Source organism: Harpia harpyja, chromosome 15 (genome assembly GCF_026419915.1).
Source record: "Harpia harpyja isolate bHarHar1 chromosome 15, bHarHar1 primary haplotype, whole genome shotgun sequence".
Taxonomy (NCBI): Eukaryota; Metazoa; Chordata; class Aves; order Accipitriformes; family Accipitridae; genus Harpia; species Harpia harpyja.
In genome coordinates this window covers 15,733,733-15,748,905 of record NC_068954.1, presented here as the reverse complement: position 1 = coordinate 15,748,905, position 15,173 = coordinate 15,733,733, and the positions used below count along the sequence as shown (strand labels likewise).

The following is a 15,173-nucleotide window of genomic DNA, read 5'->3' as shown; positions in this document are numbered from 1 at the left end:
TATGGGAGTGCTTGAAATCATTCATAATGTTTTTTTCTTACATATTGGTGCAAAATTTAATTAAGAAGAAACTTTGTTAGACCAAAATTCAATAGATAGTCATGTTACTTAGTTTATCTCTTAGACATGCTCAATATACATCTGTGTTCACTATTTACCAATAGGTACTGCCTGTTGACTTCATGTGTTTAACATGGTGTGTTAATATTTAGCTATGGGAAAAATGTTCACATACTACTAACAATCGCTCTTGTCTTGACTTGTAAGGTGTTCCAACTGGCATAAATATGTTTTCGTGGAAGAACATTACTTGGTGGGTTTTGAAGAAATTAATGTAAAAATGAAACAAACTTTTTACACTCCTGACTGCACTGTGGTATTCTGTGTGGTCAGTGTTGTTCTTTCTAGGTGTTGAACTGTAATAAGTGAATAATAATAGCACAGATTATGAATATCATACCTTATTCTAATGCAGTGAAGTGTGTCAAGTGATTACTGAAAATATTTTAAGCTGTTAAAAGCTGCTGTGACAGGATATATTTCATTAGAATTTTTAATGGAAGGTTGTTCAAATGCTCTCCTGATTGAATGACATGCTACAGGCTGTCTTACCAGTTGTGTTCTAAATATAAGAGACTGTGGAGGTATTACAGTGCACTTCTTTGATTAAATAATAAATGCAGTGAAAGGATAGTTACTGTTATCTTATACTCCTCATATCTAGAAATATATTTAAAGTGATACTCTTTTTGGTATCTTGTTTAGACTAAAGAATGCCCATCTTTCAGTGTGCACTACTGTAACTGTTGTGATATGTGGGCAATAAATGACTTCCTTGTTATCCATAGTTGTAATTATTGTGATTTTGAGGGCTATGAGATCAGGTGTATGGAGACTGAGGAAAGATGGTTTTATTCCTTTTTTTGCACGTTCTCAAACATTGATTTATACATGGAGCTGCTGTTCCAAAGGGCTATATTACTCCTATGAAGCTTCTATACTATTTGCATCTTCCTTGACATATGTGTTGGTGCTAGGATGTGGGATTCTGAGCTTCTTAAGGGCTTTTGTGTCATGCTGGCATCTTCCTATGTTATGGGAACTCCAGACTCTGCCACCTGTTCAGCCTCCTTGCCAAGAGAAGCTGTTGTGAAAGGGCTTTTGCCCAGAGATGAGAAATCCTCCGTTCATTAACAAATTCTGTATTCTGTAAGGAGCAACTGAAGAGAAATAGAAGATTCCTTTTTTCCTTAACTTCTGCTAATTAGCAGTGATGGAGGACCCTGACTGTAGAAGTATTTTAACAGGCTGAGGTGCTTCTAGCACATATGGTAACTGCAATCCTTTTAATTAAAAAACAACAAAAAAATAAACAAACAAACAAAAAACCGCTATACACAGTGAAGGCTAGTATAATCTATGAATCATTCTGCAGTTCTCAGGAAGCAGTTTACTTGATGACAACTTATGTTTCATAGGTCTTTATTTAGCAGCTACTCCCTGTAATCAACCATCCTTGCTCAGTAGCCATCTTTACGACATAGGTTTCAGTAGAAGTTCCCTTGTTTCAGAGGATTTATTTGCTGTGCCCATTATGTAAGCTTAGGAATGCTATTTTGTCTTCATGGGCAATGTGATTTCCAAATGAAGATTTGTTGGAGAAGGGTGGGGACTCTATAGGAGTATCCAGCTAGGTGAAAAATATTGAATAAAGAAAATAAAATGGTTTGTGCTGTATTTCATGTGTACTTATTCAGCCTCCCTTTTTTATCATTTCAGGGAGGTGATAGAAAAGAAGCCAGAAAAATTTAAAGTTCAGTGCTTGACAGATATAAAAAATTTGTTTTATCCTAACACAGAACCCTTTTATGCTGCTTTTGGAAACAGACCTGCTGTAAGTAATAGCTGAATTTATTTCTATTGCAGAGAACAGAAAGGTTGCTGTTATTTCATAGTTCTGTTGCATCAGAACCTAGAAGCTTTAAATGTGAGTTAAGAATATTTTATTAGGCCCTGTACAAAGGAAAATGTAAAGATTCTCCTCAAAGACCTCTCAATGTAGGATGCAAACAGAGATGGAAGAGCAGCAAAGTAACTATATTATATCTGCATAAGTTAGCATAACAGTAAATACTGGTTGAAATCCTAACTATGTAAAAAATCCTTAAGCTTGTGTGAAAACACTGATCTCACTTTACTCCACACTGATACAGTGTCATTGAGATACCTCTGGACAGATAGAAAATCTTTTGGATGAATAGAGGTGGAACTTAGACTTCAAACTCTAAGTACAGTCAAAAGAACTTGGATGTCCCACTGAAATCAAAAGGTTCTGCTTTGCAGGGAAAGTGATAACGTTATTTGACACGGAGAGGGGGAGACAGGTATCTGTCACCCATTTGAAGGCTGTATAATTGGGCTATAGGCTTTTCTTACTCCTGTCCTAGCCCAAAGAATACCTTTATGCATCCAGAAAAGGAGACAGTCTCAGGGGCTACGGCAGAGACAGGGACCCTGGCATGTGATTATCCCTTCTTTTAAATTGTTAGCATGATCCAAGAGACTGTTTTGACACAGGCAGCTAGCAGTCTTCCAGGCAATTTCTGGATATGGTTGCTCTGTTAGCTTGTGGAATAGACTCTTCCCAATGGGCATCTGATAGAGCCATATTGGGGGGGGGTGTGTTATGTGGGGCTGTGGGGGATTGTTTTTTGTTGTGGTTTGGGTTTTGGGTTTGGTTTTTTTTTTTTTGAGGCGAGGGGTATAGAGAGTTTAATAATATGGATACAATGTCAAGGGACTTCCATGTCTGAGAATGGGCACTCACACTGTTTAGTTTAGTAGTGTAGGTATCATTATAGGTGCTTAAGGAAGGACAGAGGCTTTGTTTCACTCCTCCAAATCTTTGAAAGCATCCCACTTCCAGAAGGGGATATGTAGAAAACCACCTTCTTTAGATGTTTACAGTTTCTCTGGGCACCTAAGTTTAGATGCTAACTAAACTAGGCAGATGAGCCCCTTATTTGTGCCCAGGAGCCCCACAGAGCGTTCAGTACTTCTTCCAGCTCTGTATTGGCAGGCGCTATTTCCTGTAGAAACTGATGTGTAGTATAGTAACATGTAACAAGAAACCTGGTAACACCAGTGTGGAGTTTATGGGTAAGGACCATTGGCATGCAGCTTGGGTGTATCCACCCTGTTTTGGAAGCTAAACCCACTTAATTGTATGTCTGTATGCTGGCTATGCCATTCGGTCTGAAGAGAATGGTCCTTGACCATTCATATTTCCTAATATGATTAGCAAGAGAACACTTTGGTTGGTTACCTCTTTCTTTAGTTGGTGGAGAGAAATGGGACATGCCTGGAGAGTAATTCAGGTGCTAGATGGCCATCTTTCTCCACTGACTCCAGGAGAGCTAAAGGCTTCTGACTGAAGTGCCCGAGGACCATGGATTCCAGCCCTAGCCGCTCAGCGCTGTAAGAGCTGAGATACGTTCACTAGCAGAAACATTTTCAACATAGTTGGGGAAATTATCAGTATGAATGTGGACACTGGCCATTGCCAGTGTGAATATGAACAGAGACTGAGCAATTCAGATGCCTAAACGTTGGACAGAGGTGTGCCTGGCAAGGTATTTTGGCACTGAAAACATGGATGCTGGTAGCTACATTTGAGAGGATTCAGCAAGCCTTTCTGATGGGACTTTGTTTCTGTGTTTGTCTCATATTTTTGTTAGGGTTGCTGACATTTATGAGCAGAAACTTTTTCAGCTTCATCTTTTAGCAAATTACATTTTTAAAAGCATTATGTGAGAGAGGACAGGAGGATCTCACTGTCCATTTGCTATATTAAGTTGTTATATCATATGGAGCTTAATTTCCATTATCAAGGTACCTTTAGACATATGGTTCTGAAATAACTTTTTAAACGCTTTTGTGGTTTTGTGTCATGGATGATGCCTGTCTCTGGTTCCATTTTTTTGAACCTCAGGGAAATAAAAAAAAAATCATTATTTTCGTGCATACTTCAATGAAATTTCAAGTAAAGCAGTAAGTTAATATTTCTAAAGGAATTGCTGGCAACTCACTCCTCTCCTGTTTGAGTGCAGTCTTCAGGTGTGAGCTGTGCTTTTGTGACGATCAGGATCATTGCTTTCTCAATTTTCTGCACTGCTTGTTTTGTTTTGTTTTTTTTCCCAGAACAAACTCAGTGAAATTTCAGTACTTGTGGATGTTGCAGACATGTAGATAGTGCATGGACTGCCAGGATGCGGAATTCTTGAAGTGACTGCTGTTCGCTTTTGTTCAGTTACTTAATTTTTTCGGAACAGTATTTACAATATAGAGATAAAAATAATCTTTATTTTTTCATTAACATTCCAATCTCACCACCTCAGCTTTTAAACCCATGATTTCTATTAGTAAAATGGAAGCTTGTTTTTGCTCTGATCTTCTGGGAGTTATTTTCATCTTTGCTTTTGTCAAGATTTTCTTCAGATCAAAACTTACTCATTGCTTTCCTTAACAATTTGAATTTCTTAGAAGACATTCTTAATTCATACTTATAGTTGTACTTCCCAGAGTTGCATCTGCATTACCTGCTGGGGCTCACTGCTGCTATTTTGGCATATACTCCTTGCTTTCCCTTCTTTCCTCGTTGCTCTGACATGGAGTCAATATATGGATGTGGCACAAATCCGAACTCAGGAGCTAAGAGATATTTCCAGAGGTTTTAATGTAGACACAGTTGTTATGACTTCCTTTTGTGACCTTGTCCTTACAAACTAATCACTATTTTAAGTGTCAGTTAAGTTTTAACCTCTGTATACTGTTGCAAGATAGTCGGTGCAACGCACTCAGGGAATGAAATATTCTCTGAAAGAAAAATGAAAGTCCAAATGCTTTTATGCCAAGTATCATTAGTTTTTTTATTGAATGTTATTTTTGTGTCAAGGGAAGTTACTGAAAAAATGAACATGATTTTGATCAATACTATAAACTGAAGTGGCAAACTCCTTACCTAGCTGCAAATTGTCTGTTTCGTGAGCATTTTGTTAGACTGACCTTGTTTGTAACATAATGGGGAATAACTAGGTAAGCTTAGTACCAATACTGTGCAAATATGTTCTTCTGTTTAATATATTCCAGCAAGAATAAACATCATTATGCAAAGGCAGAATAATTATTATTTTTTTTTTTTTTTTTCCCCCTTCCTCTTCTGTTTAGGATGTTTATTCATACAAACAGGTGGGGGTTTCTTTAAACAGGATATTTACAGTTAATCCCAAAGGAGAGCTTATACAAGAGCATGCAAAGACAAACATCTCATCGTAAGTAATCGCTTATCTCTGACACCTTATAGACTCAATTAATTTGCTGTTCTAATTTATGACTCAAGTTGCCCAAAGATGCACTTGATTTTCCTAATGAGAGATTCCTTAGAATATTTCAAACAAAACACAAAAAATTTAGAATAAAATACAGACTTTCCACTTTCCTTCAGTTAAACTGACAAAAAAACTGACAAAAAAGAAATTGTTTAGTCTTTAGTTTAATATATTCCATCTACTTTAATCATGTAAAGGAATTATCAGTGTACAATCTAGTCTGCATAAAAATGAGACTAGCTAGTTTCCTGAAGCCATCTGCCTTTTCACGGGCTTTTCAAAATTTCCTTTTCCTGGAGCTCCTATCTAGAAAAGCCAGAAGAAAAAATCTGAAGATAGGGCTGAGGGCTTCCAGCAAGATGCTTAGGCAGTGTAGCACCTGACACTGAATGGAAATGGCCTTGAGTAATATTAAGAGTGTCCTTAATTGAAGGGGAGCCATATGTGTATAAAATACGAATAATTGATTGAGCAGGGAGCTGCTTGAGCCAAGCTGGACAGAAATGGAGAAGCAAAATATGGGGCTTGAATATTTTAGCAGGTGATTTGGGCAGAAAATGGCATCTGTTTCTTACTAAGTAAGTATCAGTGCTTAGAATGAAAGGATTTCTTATCTGAACTGTGAATCCTCTCTGGAAGCTAGGCACCAGAATCAAGTTTAGTTTTATTCATTTGAGGAGGGTGACTTGTCTGTGTAAGAGTAGCCATGGCTTAGTAGTTGAGGACTTAGAAAAATTCAAGTAAGAAGATCTGAAATGGTTCAGCATTCTTTTTATTTGTTTATTTTCCAGCTATGTCAGACTATGTGAAGTGGTAGATCACATTTTCCCTTTGCTGAAAAGAAGCCATTCTTCAGACTTCCCTTGTTCTGATACCTACAGTCAGTTCACCTACTGGAGAGAACCTCTACCGCCTTTTGAAACTCAGGATGTGCATCCAGCCTCATCTTAACTGCATCTAAAAACTGTTGGCCTCAGCTCAAAGAATGAGTTAGGTTGTATCGAAAGGACACCACTTGGCTTTTGCTGTTGACAGTTCAGCTGGAATCTGTGATGTTGTGAGCATTGTATTTTTTTGCTGTGAGCAAATTTAGAAATGCTTTTCAAACTTAGTCACGTTTCCAGATGACAAGGAGGAGTCTTACTGGGAACAGGAGTTGCGTTTTTAGCTCTTCACCCAGCTCCTCAAACTGTGCCATACATTTCCATTATTCAAGGTCAAATAAAAGTGGAGTGATGTTGGAGTTGCAGTTAAACATGCCATAAGATTGTAAAGTGGTTCTGTATCTTTTCTGCATCACTGAAGTAATCTTTCATCTTATCAGGACCCCCTGCAAGTAAGGGAGCTGAAGGTGCTCGCCATTTGTGACATCATCTGGTGACACGGACAGGGATTGCAATCCATATGTCAAAATTCCTTTCTCTGAAGGAGCAAATGATTTTTCCTCTTTCCCCTGCCTTGACCAACAACTGTTTGTTTAAGAGTTCATTACTGGTCTAGAGCCTCAGCTGTTGTAAATCAGTGTAGCTATCAAAGTCAATTGAACTGTGTTGATTTATTCCAGCCTGTTGTTTTGACATGGTAACACTTTTCTGAGGAAATAAATGATGAGTAATCTAAATAGAAAGCAAATGAAATAAGATGGCCAGATTCTGGCAGTCTTTCTCAATTTGAGAAGTACCATGCTTCAAGGAGATAGCTATTTGGATTAAGGTAAGTGTGCAAGTTGAAAATACAGGCTACAGTGTGTAGTGCCCATCTTACTGAAGTCAGTGATTTTCAGTAAAGATATCTTACCCACAGAATGTGCCGAGTTTCAAGATTGTTACTGAGCCAAGAACACTGAGGATTTTGTCAAAATGGAGTAGTTTTATTTGAAACATTATTTTGGCTAAAATGTGAACTTTGATGCTGGTGAATGATGCATCTCAGGTTTTTACTGTATGGATTTTTTTTTTTTTGTTTTGTCATAAAGAATGGATACTTCTAGTGCAGTTTACTCTCCTCCAAGATAATGAAATCTCCTCTTTCATCTCTTTTTTTTTTTTTTTTTTTCTCCTTATTTGTCCGGACACAAGCTGTAGATACTGTTTTTGCTACCTGCTTGTGACAGCCTTAAGACTTAACTGTGCATGCTAAAAGCAATACTGCAGATCAGTTGATAATGTTTTCCAAATGGTCTGCCTTTACACAATGTGGTACTTTACTTAAAATGTAGACATCAAGAGACCATATGCCAAATGATTCTCAAATGTGCTTGTAGCTAGGAAAAAAACCCTTTTTTTTTTCCTTTTAAAATATATTTAAAAGTCTAATTGTTCTCTGAAACACTGAAAATGGCATCATGGGATTCCATGTATATTGTATTTCAGTATGGCTAAAACAGTGGTTCACAAGCTGTGGTCTCTGCCAGCTTGTGATCTGTGGGGCTATGGTACATGTTTTGCAGCTGCTTTGTAGTATTTTCAGTTAAGAGTTTAATAATAGGAAGGCAGAGTGGTACAGGAGAGATTTTAAAATGTGATTGTGGTTAGTTAGCACCCCAAAAGTTTGGGAACAGCTGCTTTGTTTCACACTTGTTCTGTTTCAATAAATTCTGTTTTTGCATGTCAAGAGTGATAGCAACATAGGTAGGATACTAATTCTGTAAGTAGAGGTTTTCTAACTTTTAGTGCCGCAGACCTTATCTGCGATGTCAGGGGGCCAATTTATGATTTCTCTGTGCCTTCAATAGTAATGAATATAAGTGCAATCCTTTATCCAGCTGCAGTGTGCAGTGGTGAGTCCTCCCTAAGTCTTCCTTTTCACATGAACGTTGCTGCTTTGGGCAAGGTGCATGCCCACTTTGGAGATACCAGGATTAGACAAACACAAAGAGGAAGAAATTCATGCTTAACAACCCAGACTGATTATGCTCTCTTGAAAGTTTAAAGAAAATGCAAATATCTTTTTACTTAAAGATGGAAGAAATGTGGTATGGATTTTCTGAAAGACAGTCAGTGGGCTTTGCAGGTTGCCAAGCTGAGATGGTTGCATCTCTAAATATAGCCACACCTTAATACTTGTCATTAATAATTGAATAAATGGATGAATATGCTAACTGCATCCTATTTTAATTCAGTTTTGGTAAAGGCCTATTTCAATCCATTTATTATGCAGAATAAAACCAAACCAACCCTTCTCTTCAGTAAGAGGCTGTCAGTTTTGTGGTTTTCATCCTTAACAGTAGTTAAGATCTCTTTTCCTAAGGTACCACACACAGTAGCTTCCACCAGAAAAGATGGTCCCTGAAAGTTCTCCACAATTAAAGCCTGCGATGTATTTATTTATAACTTAATAAATAGCTAATCCAGGGTTGTTTGTGCTGTTAGTATTTCAAACCAAATGATAGCATGAATGAGTGGTCATTTTAATTCTGTCAGATTTGTAGGTGTAGCGCAGCACTGGTACAGGTAACCCTGAGATGCTGCGGAATCTCCGTCCCAGAGTTTTTCAAGACGGTTAAACAGTTATGGCTGACTTGATCTAGTGTTGGCAATCATCTGCTTCAAGCATGAAGTTGGACTGGATGACCTCCAGGGGTCCCTTCTGACCAACGTTTCTGTGGTTCTGTGAAGTTAAACGCCTTACTTCTGACATACTGTATACGCCTTTGTATCTGAAAGTTGAAATATAGCTGAAAAGTGAAATTAGTTTCTAAAACTAATGTTTATCAAATTTACTTACAGAAAAGACTTATAAAAATCAAAGTTTTAGCCTGCTAGAAACATCACCATGCTTTTTCAGAGAGTATAAGGCATTTTGATTTGGTAGCTGAGCAATTTTATGCATAATATTTGAACTGCTTTGCTAATTCATGTAGAAGAAAAAGGGATGGTTTAACAAATTTCTACTCTTTCTGTGAAAGAAAAAAATTCAACCTTGCTTGCAGTGTAATGCTGGTTTCTGTTACAGAAAGAATATTTGGCTAACATAAATATGCAGACACATTAAATCACACTATATTCTATTTATACAATACACATAAACTAGAATATGCATCAGTGAGGAGTGACTAATGTTTATTTTCTTGAAGCTGATGACCATACTGCTCCAGCTGTGTCGTGAGGGAAAGAATACCATATTTGTTGCATTAGTTACATTGAAGATAAAATGTTACTGCTGTAATTTGGGGAGGGAGGAGAAAGAGGGTATTGGGTATTTTTTATTTGTAGATATGGATTATTGTTTCAAAGCCTATTTGTATACAGAATTTACTCTGTATATGTATGTACTACTGCAATGATGAAAATAATTTTAACACCTCATTTTGATCTGCTGAATGCAACAAGGGTAGAAATATATATTGTAATAAAGGCAAATACAAATTTTTTCTGACTTCTATTTTTCTATATGCTTGGATAATGGCAGAGTGCTTTTGCAGAACTGCTGAAACTCTGTAAAGCGTGGCTTTTGTAGCTCCAGTCTCAACTGCCTGTCTCTTATTGGGGCTATCTGGTGTAACTTCCAGCACTTGCAAAATTTTTGCTGTTCAGCTACAATGTTTGACCCAGAGCTTTTTCAAAGGGAAAGAGTTTGAGGGAGATGAAGCCAGGACCTGGGCTCTGCCTGTTTTTGGGGCATGGGAATAGCACCTCGGAGCCAAGAGCAACCAGATGGGAACTGGAGCAAATTCGACCAGTCAGGAATCCTACCCCACTCCAGCATTTTTTTTGAATCTTCCTTTTGTCTAAGTCCTAGTGTGACCTAAGGAAAAACTAGTCATCTGTTTTGAATAGGAGTGTTGTCATTCATGGCAATGAGACCAGATAGCTGCCTTTTTTTTTTTTTTTTTTTTCTTCTTTTGTCTTTTCTCCTCTTCTTTGACATTGGCCATTCTGCTGGTAAGAAGCAAATACCCTTTCCTCCTGTCCGTGAGAACACAGTGCTGCCTTTTGCTCCCTCTGCCGGGTTTGCTGAGCAAACTAACTGCAGCAGTAGTGATACTGCCAGGCTTGTGTTAGTTGGTATGAAAACAAAGATGTTTGGGGTTGATAAGGCTCTGCGGCAGCTCAAGTTCTGTGTTAAAATTACAAGAGCAGCCGTATTTGGGCAGTCTGCAGTCACTGCTTCTTCAATCTTCTCTATTTTCTGTATGTCTCTGGCTTGTATAAACATTTACACTGGAGCTCTGGAGACAGGCTTTGAAATGAAGGTGCCTTTTTAATTAAAAGTCAGAGAAATGGTGCTTTTGCATCAGCAAACCAAACTTTATAGGGACATATTCATTGCTCCTGGAATATCCCATTAATGCTAGAGGTAGAAAAGTCTGAGGGAGAGAACCCTTTGAAAAGCAAAGACCATAAAGTTGTTGGGGTTTTTTTTTTTGATGCTGTAGGGAATATTCTGAGAATACTACATTAATTTTTTCCTTGTAAATAAATACTCTTAATTCAATATGCATTGCAGATGCCATCAAGTACCTCAGGATAGTTCATCACTGCAAGAGGCAGAAGACCGTTGGTGCGAAAAGCTAGTGCCTAAAAATATAACTAATAAACTTTCAACTCTTCCATGAATGCATAAAAAGGTGGAGCCTGGAGGTTGGTTTTTTGTTTGTTTGGTTTCATAAAAGTCCAGCAAAGTACAGTGGTGAAGGGAGTATACTCACAGTGCCACAACCTCAGGTAGTCCTAGCTCTTCTGCTTGCAGTAAAATCCAGCCCCTCATTTTGTTCTATAGCATGTTGGAGATAGGCAAGGAAAGGGCTAGTTGTGAATGAGAGATGAGAGACTGGCTCAAAGAAAACCCAGCAGTGGTGCAGAGGAATTACAGTTGCTGGATGCTTTGGGGAAGAGATCCTCATCAAGACCTTTCCAGCCATTGGGACGTGAGGGAGAAAAATAAAGGCAAGATAAGAAAGAAGTTTTCTGCTAGGAGGAACTAGAGAAAGGGAACAAAAACCGAGCAAGCGGCCAAAAAGCAGCTACTTGTTTCCACCCCCATGCTGAACGTAGGTGGTACCAGGTCAGGCGGTGAGCTCTGTGTTTTGCCTCTTAAGCAGTCTTGCCTGAAATCCTGCCTGTCTGCATGGCACAGAAGAGGTGAGAAGGCCATTTTGGCTTCATTTGCCAAACGGGAGAGAGTAACATTGACCAAAATGAAATCTATGCTTAAGTGTCCAAGGGGTACTGCTAGGAGCGAAACAAAGGTGCAGCTACAGCTAAATTTTAAGTTTAGGTAAGGACTAGGGCTTCTTTATTTTTTCATGAACTTGGGAAACAAAGCTTTCACCTGCAGCATATACACTTCTGTAGTACCATGCTTGCATCCTTTTAATAAGGCTTGCTTTGGAAAATAAATACAAACATATCTATCAGCCTATTTAAGCGTGTGCTTAAGTCACCCCTCCCTGCATTGTAATTTATGCATATTCTTAAGCACTTTGCTGAATTAAGCCAGCTAATGCCAAAAAAACTGTGTACTGGGGAGATACAGTTTCCGAGCTGAAGAATTGATCTGGCTTTTCTAATGGTTACCCTTGGACCGGTTTTTAGCCTCCAGCACTGTCAGGTGTTCTGCCTGCTGCCAGCAATCTATTTATTGATACAGGAAATCCATTTTGCCTTGCCTTGCTTTTAATGAGTTTTGCAAGCAAGTGGCCCCTTCCTGTGACTCATTCTGTGTTTTCTGAGCGGGAGATTGTGGTTTTAAGTTTCACGTTGGAAAGTAACCGCTGTGTCTGCTTTCCTTGTCTGCTGGAATCTCAACAAGAGGAATACATTTTGGAACAAAGAAATGTAAATGGAGTAGAACAGTTCACGTTTCTCTGCGAAATTGTATAAACATCCTTCTTTTCAGGACAGTTAAAAAGACTAGTGCAAAGCGAAAATAGGTCATGTTTTAAAATAACAGCTTTATCTTAGAACATTGCTGTTAACACAGGCAAAAAAGACATTTTCCCTGATATCTCAGTATGTGTTGGTCCTTTGATTTATAGCCAATAAATATCCAAAAATTAAACAGCGGAGGCCTTTCTCTGATCTTACTGACAGAGGAGCAGCTCCATTAGCATCTGGATGGCTGCTCAGACATGCACAGCTACGACTGCAATCTGAAGTGTGAATAGCGAGTGCTACAGATTTCCATCCAATTCCCAATCCTTCTCATCCCTTTAGGATACTGGAGGCAAAGAGGTAGGAGATGTGGATGTATTTGTTTCTGACTTTCGCCAAAAATATGGTGGCGGAAGGAGAGAATCCTCTGCAAGCTTGGACTGTTAGCACCGAAAACTTAGATTTACGTTAAAAGCAGCCATAAATACATCAAAACCAGTGGCTGGGACAGTTTCCATTCCCCATTGCTAGATACAACTATTTATATTTCAGGCTCAGTGGCTATGTCTGTACAGATAAATCGCTGCCCAGTGAAGGGCAGGGACCGTTCTTGGCCCCCTTGCCAACTGGCACGCTTTGACGAGTGTCCAGCTGCCTGCCTGCCAAGCCGTGGCCATCGCTGGCCTCTGCTGACCCTGAGATGGTGCCCGGGCATCGCCTGGAGGAGCACTGCCTGCCCTGGCCGAGGTCGTGCCGGGGACCGTGCTAGCAGCATACCGGATAGGCGACTGCGTGCCAGAGCCTGGGCTTGCGCCCTGCTGGTTTGCTGACGTGTCCACGCTGTACCTGGGAAGACCCCGGTCTGACTCTTGGGTTTGGGCTGTAGCTCCTTTTCCCACATGCGTCCCAGCTGGCCGGATAATGAGATACTGGGACCTGTCCTTCCAGAGGCTTTGGGATGAGCTGGGCTCTTCCCATGGGCTTGAGGAGGTGCTTCAGTTCTTCTATAGTTCAGTCAGACCTCAAGAGGAGGCACTATCTGGTCCTGAACTGCTTTCACCTCTGTCTAGTGCAAGCCTGTGCAATACTGAAGCATGTTAGGGAGGCTGAGATCATCCCTGCAGTTCTGCAAAAAGGCCGGAAAAATCTAAAATCTCTGCTAGCACAGGCTTCTTAGAGACAAAGTGTGGATGGGGATGTACAGAAAATCATACTTGAGAGCAAATAAACATATTGGGAAAGCAGGAATTCAACAGATCATGTTAAAAATGTGACCTTTTGGTTACCCCTCTCGAGTTCAAGGTGGCAGAGACAACAATTGGAAGGAAAAATTGTGAGGCTCAGAAACTGAAGCAGCTTTACTGGGAATGTACTGAGAGGAAAGAAAGAGGGAGACCCAATATTGTCATAGTCACGTTCCTGGAGGGATCCAGATATTGTGCAGAAATGCAACACCCTGTATTGTGGACTTCATTTCTGATCCATGTACTGTGTGAATGGAAATAACGTGAGAAATGTCTTTATTTCTCAAAGTTTGATGGGCTGGGTTGGGTTTTTTTTGGGGGGGGTGTTGTTTTGTGTCAGTAACAGATCGTATTTGAGATACGGTGACTTAGGGAGCAGTTCAGCCGTTCACGCCCACGTTGCTTTCTAATGCACTCTCTGCACAACCTGAGAGCCTGCACAAGGATTACACCTCCCTGCATGGCTCGTTTCTTCTCTTGCCCTGGACTGCTCCTCTGCACGTATCACTGGCATGAAATCGCTTCCATTTTCTTTTGACCTAGTAAATACTTGTAAACCAAGGCTGTGGTTTCATGGGGGGCTGATCTGATGATCTACCAGTTTGTTACTGCCTGAAGGAAAAAGTCACTCTCCCTGTCTTCTCCTTTGCTCCTCCTGATTCTCCGCCCCCACCCCCTCGCTGTACTCTCAGGATAGTTTTGTTCTGCATTAGTGAGTTAAATGGGCTCAGAGGGAAGTAAGACCTTATGCTTTTGTCTATGTCCCATGAAACTGCAACCTAAATTTTACTATGTCCATCTCCATCCTACATCCGACCTTTTTATTCTTATAGTAATCGTCATATAATTGCAGGCAGACCTTATAAAGTGACATGCCTGGTGTCTATCAGTGAACTTGAGAGCATGGACATAACCACATCCAGATGAGACCGTGAGTGGTGACATACCACAAGTAAAGAAATCGCAGGATCAAAACCACCTGCCCAAGATGGAAGGACTGATGGGGGAGCAAAAACCTGGTCCCAACTCAGGAACAGGATCCAGCCTGTGCCCTGACACAGACATCTTCTGTTGGCTGAGGTGAATCCTTCAGTGTGCTTTCTGCCTCAGTGCTTCATGCAGAAGACAGGGATGATGGCAGTTCCTCTGTCCCAGGCGTGGTCCGAGGACAAGGCATTAATGCCTATGAGATGCTGCGATATTAAACTGAGGGGTTATGCAAGAAAGGTATTTGAACCACGAGTGGCTCATCTTCTGAACACCTGACAGTCAAGTTTTGTCCTTCCTGGCCCATGAGAGAGGGAAGAATATTGTCTCCATTTAACGTCAGGAAACAAAAGGTCTTGGTAGCTTTAGTAACTTCAGCTTCAATGTCCTGAGTCCGTTGTCAGGGTCCCAGGTACTGTGTCAGCCTCCTGTCTGTTCAGAACAAGGATTGAGAAGAAGTGATGAGCTCAGGGCAGACCCTAATTTGTCAGGTAAAAAGCTTCTGGCCTTCAAACTCACAAAGTGTCACTGCTTTGCTAATGGCTTCTGGTACTGTGGTGGTCTCTAGGATGTCTCATCATGATCCCTGCACTAAGAGACCCAGAGAGAGCCACCTACCAGAAGAACCCAGAAAACTGATATTGCAAGTATAAGGCTATTTGGATTTGCTAGAAATGGGCAGAGAGTTAGGGCGGATGTAGAAACACCAAATGGGCGTCATTGTAACAGCGCGTAGTATA

At 40.1% G+C, this 15,173-nt stretch overlaps 1 protein-coding gene across 4 annotated transcripts in view; it reads left to right on the top strand.

Annotated features, from left to right (window-relative positions):
• Nucleotides 1-9,757, top strand: part of LPIN1 (lipin 1) — an 85,354-nt gene extending 75,597 nt beyond the window's left edge. For all 4 annotated transcript variants that reach the window (XM_052809527.1, XM_052809528.1, XM_052809529.1 and 1 more), the window contains 3 exons: nt 1,780-1,894; nt 5,227-5,330; nt 6,179-9,757. In XM_052809527.1, coding sequence (XP_052665487.1) covers nt 1,780-1,894; nt 5,227-5,330; nt 6,179-6,338 — 379 coding nt within the window. In that variant the 3' untranslated portion in view covers nt 6,339-9,757. The remainder of the gene's footprint in view (nt 1-1,779; nt 1,895-5,226; nt 5,331-6,178) is intronic.
• Nucleotides 9,758-15,173: the final 5,416 nt, after the last annotated feature.